This window comes from Danio aesculapii, chromosome 2, assembly GCF_903798145.1.
Source record: "Danio aesculapii chromosome 2, fDanAes4.1, whole genome shotgun sequence".
Taxonomy (NCBI): Eukaryota; Metazoa; Chordata; class Actinopteri; order Cypriniformes; family Danionidae; genus Danio; species Danio aesculapii.
The window spans coordinates 25720160-25728381 of record NC_079436.1 but is presented as its reverse complement, the minus strand read 5'-3'; the positions used below and the strand labels follow the sequence as shown (position 1 = coordinate 25728381).

The 8222-nt window shown below is 34.5% G+C and overlaps 1 protein-coding gene across 1 annotated transcript; it reads right to left on the bottom strand.

Moving 5' to 3' along the window:
- Positions 1–556: 556 nt before the first annotated feature.
- Positions 557–7704, bottom strand: eif5a2 (eukaryotic translation initiation factor 5A2). Its single transcript, XM_056476064.1, has 5 exons — positions 7501–7704; positions 6352–6540; positions 6136–6240; positions 5883–6014; positions 557–2370 (listed from the first exon to the last, which is right to left on the bottom strand). Exons 2-5 carry the CDS (start codon positions 6517–6519, stop codon positions 2308–2310), a joined length of 468 nt encoding a protein of 155 aa, XP_056332039.1. The 5' UTR covers positions 6520–6540; positions 7501–7704; the 3' UTR covers positions 557–2307.
- Positions 7705–8222: the final 518 nt, after the last annotated feature.

The following is an 8222-nucleotide window of genomic DNA, read 5'->3' as shown; positions in this document are numbered from 1 at the left end:
ACTGCTTGTTACCTGAATCTAAATATATGGTGCATGACATCATACAGAATGAGCCTTAAATTGGTAATTTCTTTACTATATTGACCATTAACACCTTTGATAGTTGAATTGCATTTCAAAAAAGGAGTTTTATTTGGTGACTGTAACAGGACAGATCTACACAAAGAAAAATCGAAGCTTGAAAACATTTTTTAAAAGTATTTAAAAATATATTTCTTGAACTGCAATTAATAAGAAACTGACAACATTGTTGCAAAACATTGACATTATATTTGTTTTATTTAAAGTATTCAGAATCTGGGGGATAACACCACAATGATTTCTTAAAGATCATAATGCTGAAAACAGAGCTGTAACATCACAGGATTGAATTACACTTCAATTTTAAAATGGTTACCAAGTAGAGCATACATTTCAATATATCAGTGATAATCTTCCCACAATATTACAGTTTACAGAAGCATTAACCCGGATTAAAACAAACCAAACAAGTTCTTGCGACTTCCCAGGCTTTTTGCAAAAAGTGTAAAGTCTGAAAATAACACACAAAAGCTCATTAGTTTTTCAGCTGAGTTTATTATAATTGCTCCCGTCATATCCAAAAACGGTGGCATCTTACGCTTCTCATTCAACTAGATGTGTGGAAAAACTCTGAACACTATCATTTCATGTCTGACTAAGAACCTTCTCACAGTTTGAAATGGTAACGAAGCCCACATTTCTTCTTTCTGCCCGTCACTGATAGTCAAGCTGCTGAATTTAAGAAATGAACCGATAACATGCATGCGACAAATAAAAAGCATATGATTCTCTTGCAGGTATGAATACAAATGTTTTGCAGAAAAAAGAAAAGAAAGAAAAAAAAAAAAGAGGTATTTTAGAATTAGGACCAATACTACAAACAGCAAAATAACCAAACACTGGAAACCTGAGAGACTCGCAGAGTATGATATGCGTCTGAAATACTGTACAGTCATACAACACTTTCCACCTACTTGAGCTCTCAGATCTACGGCTACTGTTTATACGAGAGCTAACTTTACAATAACATTAACTAGTCGAAACAGGTGATGAAAATACCTCTAATAAACATTCTGCCCAACAAGTGCCTTTTCATTTTGCTGAGCCATCGCACAGTAAACAATTACCAAAAGGAAAATCAAAACTAACACTAGAAAAAGCCAAATGCAAAGATAGAAAAGCAACTCATCTTCTACATCAAAAATGGAATCTCAAGAGTAAATAAAAAGGTTTTATACGGCAAAATACTACACAAGCCAATCGTAAACTGTAATAGGGGGAAAAAAAAAAATACTAATACTCATATCAGAAAGAAGTGAATATAGAAGTGTTGATGCTAAAGCCCTTTAGTGCGCACACTGTGTCTGTGTGCAAGTACAAAAAAATAAACTAATTTCTGCTGAATAAAAATTTGTCGTATAGCAAAGCTACTGTAAACAGAGTTTGTTACAGAGGGCGTCCATTACTGCTGATTTACAGCAGGTTAGCCAGAGTAAAGCTCAACGGCCCTTCTTATAATCATTCTCCCTTACTACTACTACTACCAAAAAATAAAAATGCTGGGTTATTGCTTTGTCACTACCAAAATAAATGTTAATTATGGATGGGGGAAATGCTGTAAACTTAAAAAAAAAAAAAAAAAAAAAAAAAAAAAAAAGAAAACCTGCTCAAACTGTCAAGTGGAGTCAAACTACACAGGATTACTTCCCCAAAAAAAGAATATTTGGTCTGGATTAAATGTCAGTAAAAGTTTTAGTCCATATTCTGCCTTAGGATTGCTAGTTGTCGGTCGCCCCAATCAGTGCCAAGCTGTCAGACAAACCCTAGCCTACCTGAGACACACAGGCTTTGGAACAAACGTTGATGTACCAAACGCCGGCAAACCAGTCAGTGTCATTCACAGAGGTAAATCTTATGTTTGCTGCCTGATCTGCAACAGTTTTAAGGCCCGTCGGCGTGGATAAAAAGGTTTCTGCAATAATTCGAGAATTAAAAAAAAAAATATTCTCATCTTTAATAATGAATGGTAAAAGTGCATTGGAATAATGAAAAAGGAATGAACAGGGGGCAAAATAACAAGCGTGCAGGAAACCCTCGGTGATGTGGAATTATGCTGATTAGACAAAACCTCATGAGACAGGTCAAAAGGTCCAGCATCTTTACTGTTTAACAGAACCAATTCTGGGTGGTGTGTGTGAAGGCTGTGGCTTTGGTGACTTTGAGAACTAAAATGTAATATTTGTGGTATGGAGGCCCTCACTCAACCAGCTGGTCAGCTTCGGTTCATTATGAGCTCATAGGCTTGATGGCGATGGGACACTCTTCCCCCATGGCAGCCAAAACGGAGACCTAGACAGGATACAAAAACAACAAATGAACTTTCATTCTTACAATCTAACTTTCATACTAAAACTATGCTGTGGAATTTTTTATTTCTCCATTCGGATGCTGTGGAACAACCGCATTAATGCCAACTTCATTTTTTTTTTTTTTTTTTTATACGTACAACATTTTTCCTTTTATTAAATAAATTTCTTCCAATTGAAAGCATATGATTCTTCAACAAAATGAAAAGGTGTGGGATGTTTAACGATAAAGAGTAAAGAGATAATAAATAAAACAAGGGATAGATTTAAGAGGGACAGCACTGACTGACCGATCATTTGAATGTGTGCAAATTATGCCTTAAAAGTTCTGATGTATAACATTACACTAGTTTCATGCATTGCATTGTGTTCAAGGGATAGATCACCCAAAACTGAAAATTGAATGGCTGCTGCTTTTCAAAATCCTTATGAAACTTTTTGTTCAATAGACGAAAAACTCAAACCGATCTAGAATGAGGAGGATGAGTAAATGACAGGATTTATAGATTTGGGTAAACTATGCTTTATGTGACCTGGGACAACAAAACCACCTGAAAGTTGTTGTTTTTTGTTTTTTTAAACAGACTTGAACTTTTAAAAAGCCGAACATGTTAAAATTAACTTATGTTAAGATTCAGGTTTAAACACTGTCATAGTTATTGTGGTTTGACCTTGTTTGATTATTCCGTGAAAATTTATATATCTACATTTCTTTTTTTGCATTGATGTACAATTTGTAAGGAAACAATGTAATGTAAATTACTAAATCACATTACATTTTTATATAATTATGGTAGGAAACTTACTAATTATCTTCATGGAACGTGATCTTTACCTAATATTCTATTGATCATATGCATTTATGAAAACTTAACTATAATTGACAATTGGCAAATTTATACCCTTGCAACATTGTAGGGCTGCTCGATTATGGGAAAAACCATAATCACTATTATTTTGGTCATAATTGTAATGAAGATTATTCAAAACGATTATCAGCTGAAGTCAAAATTATTCGCTCTTCTGTGATTTTATTTAAATATAAATATTTCCCAAATTATGTTTAACAGAGGAATTTTTCACAGTATTTCCTATAATATTTTTTCTTCTGGAGAACAGCTTATTTGTTTTATTTCAGCTAGAATAAAAGCAGGTTTAAATATTTTGAAACCTATTTTAATACCTCAGTATTATTAGCTCCCTTAAACAATATATATAATTTGATTGTCTGCAGACAAACTACTGTTATACAATGACTTGCCTAATTACACTAATTAAGCCTTTGAATGTCACTTTAAGCTGAATACTAGCATCTTAAAATATCTAGTAAAATGTAATGTACTGTCATCATAGCAAAGATAAAAGAAATCAGTTATTAGAAATGAGCTATTAAATCTGTTATGTTTAAACTGTGCTTTAAGGCATCTTCACTGTAAGAAAAAAAAAATAACTTCAGCTACAAAAGTCCTTCAGTCAAGAGCAGTGAGGGATTTTCTCCTTTTGTTGTTTGATTAATAATAAAAACAGGCGGCAGGAGGAATATTGCGCTGTAACTTTAAGAATAGTGCGGCTCTGATGGGGTTTCTCTTTCACATGTCTTGATTCTCAAATTGTTTTGATGATTACACAAATAAGGGTTAATATGAATAAATTACTAAACACCGCGCTCGGACACAATGCATATATTTGACCATTAAAGCGATCAAATTAAGATGCCGTTAGATGCGTGTGCTCTGCCCGTCTCCGAGCCTGTCCGAGGCTAAGCACGGCACACACACACCAGCATTTGCTCTTTCGCGCTTTTAAAAATATGAATGATTCGAATGTACATCAATGAACGTTGCCCATCCCGTACTGCAAAAGTTGCATTTCAACACATGCTTTTAGTCATTTTCATGTGGAACTGAGCTTTGCAGAGCAACAAATGTGTACAACTGGAAAGGGGGCGGTATATGATGCAATAATCGTTTATCTCGATTAATGGTTTTTCATAATCGTTAGAAGTCGAAATCGGATTTGATTAATTGCACAGCCTTACAACATTGGGTACGTTTAGCGGTCTAGGGTCACATACAAGCTTCTGTGCCATTAATAATAATCATTGTTAAATCACACTGAACTTCATTGAATCCTTTTAATAGCTTTAGCTAAAATAAATATTTAGAAACTATAAAACAGAGATAACTTTTACATTCAATTATTATGACAATGCATTTCTTGAAGAAATAGACTAATACATGTTTAAGCTTTGGTTATTTGTACCTTATTTTAATGACAAAAATAAGCAACAAAGAACTAGGGCTAAGCGATTAATCGAAATCGACATACAGAAAAGACTGTTGGTTTCAGGTAATGTGTTTGCTCATTTCAGTTGTTCAATGATGATGATGTTCAATAAATAATCAGATTATAGATAGTGTGTGTTTCCTTCAGGTTTTTTAAAACTAAGTAATGCACTCTTCATTCCAAAATATCTCACTTGTAACATGCGAGCATATTTACTGCACAAAACCTGCCAGTGAACGATGAGGGCAAAAATAATAATCGTTCATTAATCGTAATAGTTAAAATGTTAAATTAATCAAGATTTTGATTTTAGGCCAAATCGGATAATTCTACAAAGAATTACTATTTTAATATAGTGTTTGTTTTATATAAAATAAACTAAAGGGAATAGATGCATCAATTAAAGTTTGACAAATGATCATTAGCCTCTGAATTGTATTCAAATGACAAGTGAAGACTCGCACCTCTAATGTAACAAAACTTAAATTTCACATTTGCAATTCTCAAAATGATACAACTTGGGCTTCCTGTAATATTTTTACCCTGGTGATCAATGCCAATCTAAACTGATCAAAATTGGTTCTCAACCATTAATACTTTCTATGTCCCTGTTATTGCAACAATTATATGAAATAAATAATTTGCTTAAACCGGTTTAAGTCAAAAAAGCAGATTTTAGTTTGTTAAAGTGTCTGTCAAGCATCTAAAAATATTTAAAGCTACATTGAATGTTAGCTAATAAACACTGAAGTTAGTGAAGCTAATGTTTCCTTGCTCCTTACACATTTATAATATGCAGTTCATAGACATGTACATCATTAAGTTACCTTAATGAATATGCAATATTAGAATTCCAACCTAAATGCTGTAATATGAAGTCTTTAATGAGGCAGGATTAAGCAATTTAACAAAAATTATCTGTCTAACGATATTAAATTCTTCTGAAGCCACTGCCATTTTGTAAATTTCCAAGTGAGGCGTTACAAATTTAGGGAAAATTTGGGCTTTACAACCTGAAATAATAAGTTCTAGAATGTCAACGACTTTAAAATCATAACACATGAAAGCATCTTTTGAAACAGATGTCCAGTTTTCATTTCAACTAAGTAGTGCTTAGGATTTAAATAGTCTTCATCTAAAGTTTCTTCAATTATTTTTTTTTTAAACGAGCTCAGATTAGACAAATCTGAAAGCAAAGAAGTTACAAACCAGAAATTCATCTCCAGATTCAAATTTGCTCTCGATTTCTTTGCCCAGATCACCATCAGGCAGCTTGAGGTCATCACGCAAGTCTCCATTGTCCTTCATAAGGGAAAGGTAACCATCGATAATGCCAACCAACTGTGCAATGGGAAAGAGGGGGGGCACATTTTAAAATATCACAAAACAAATTTAAAGTAGATGCATGTATTGTAGTTCAAGAAAAAAATAAAATAAAACTTTTAAGTTTGGTAGAACTCACTTGGTAGTCCTGTCTCTTGATGTTAGGAACGTCCATGTTGTGGGTGGAGGGACAGATATCTTCATTTTTCTTTCCAGTAAATATGTCAATTCCAACCATGTGCACCTGACAATGAAATTAAGTATTAATAATGATTACAAGTTCGATAATATAAATGGGTCATGACTTTTGGCCTTCGATCAAAAACTTTTGGCAGCAAGTTTATTAATACGACACCTTGGCATGTCCATGCTTGCCAGTCTTGGAAGTAGACATCTCCACAATCTTGCATGGACGTCCCTTGAGCACCACAAAACCGTTCTTCCGCAGAGCACTGCACTGCATGGGAAAGGTCAGGGAAGCTCCAGCATCTCCACTAGTGAAATCAGTATCCAGATCAGCCATGATGGGTTATCGAAGAGGATTCTGTGCAGAGAAAACATGGTGTTAACACCAGCATGTGCTTGCACATGAAAGAGCACATGGCACATGCAGTGGAGAACAGACGGTATTGCCATGAATGATAGTACTTCGACATAAGTTAATGTTTTCGTACACTGTATTCCAAGGTACCATGTTTCAAAATAAAAGGAAATACTGTGGTACAATTACAAAAACAGGACTTTTTTTTAGCGCTCTTAAATGCAAGACTTCATTCAAAAGGGATGAATCATCGTTTGCTCATACACGTGTCGTTTCAAACCTGAACCACTTTTGCTCTGTGGAACACAAAGTATGACAAATTTTCTCAGTATGTTTTCACAATTGAGGTAAATAACCTAAACTTTTACGACTATAAAGTTAGCTTGGGTTAACCACAACATTTTTCGTAAAAATCAATAAAGACCATCTCGCTAAGCGAGGAAAAACATTAGCCGTTTACCAAAGCGTTTATAGAAATGATTAATTTATCTGGTAACTTGTAAACAGATTTAATTCAACAGAGCAAGTTGAAGGCTAACACATGTGACCTAGCTGAAGAGCTATAACAGGCTAACGTAACAAAATGTTGACGAAGTGCAAGTATAATTACACGCAATTACTAACGTTGTTGTATAGTGAACAAATATATTCGTTACAAATTCGCGTACGTTGATTCGAGTCGTCTGAAAGAGTTTAGCTGGATGAATGACTCACTTTCCAGCGGCACACAAAGTTAACCGGAACTAACGTTACGGAGTTGCCCGATTCATTGAAACGATCTTTATAATCTCATAAAACATATAAACATCGCTTTAGTTCGAAAACTAAATCAATTTTACGGTCCGTCGTTTATAACGAAGTAAGCGGAGATGTTAATCTGAACCTAGAACTTTTGCCAGGCCGTCTAACGTTAGCTTTGCATCAGCTTGACACACATGGAAAAAAAATAAAACAACTCCACACCCAAACGCTCTGATCACACAATCGACCGCTTCGGCACACCGTCTTCAATCACCAAATCCTCTTCAAGAGTTGAATCCGACCTCTGTACTTTATTCAGAGGATTCGATTAAAAATGTAGCGATGCTGGAGCGGAGAGCATTAAAAACGCCAGTCATTCCCTTCCAACAAAAGACGGAGAGACCTGCGCATGCGCGTGCGTGCACCTTTACTGCAACGAGTTTCACATGCACGAGGAGAAACTGCTTCAGCTGCGCAGTGGCAAATTTAAGCGGGACACTTATTATGAAACACGGAACCATTCATGAAATTGTACAAAGGTTAAAGTCAACGCGCAAAATACCAAAGCATTTGTTTTGGCAAAGAAATTTTGTAATAATATTTAGATTTAAAAAAGTACATTTATTTCTGAAAACACGTGGCAGCTTCTCCTAACCTGACATTTCTAAAACGGATACTGAGAGTATGCTAGTCTACATTTTCTCTTTTTTGTGCTTTATATAGTTTAATAAACGCCAATATTGTGTTTCAGTTGCCAAAATGATCATAAGGGTTTTGTAGATCATTATTTGTTTCTTGAGCATCAAGAATGAACTCTAAAACATCAAAAGAAAGGTATGAAGTATCTCCATTTTGATGACGTCATTGTAACACTATTTACTGTTTAAATGTTCGAAGAGATCTTGGAATAATATATTTGATAACATAGATTGGGAACAGTTTTA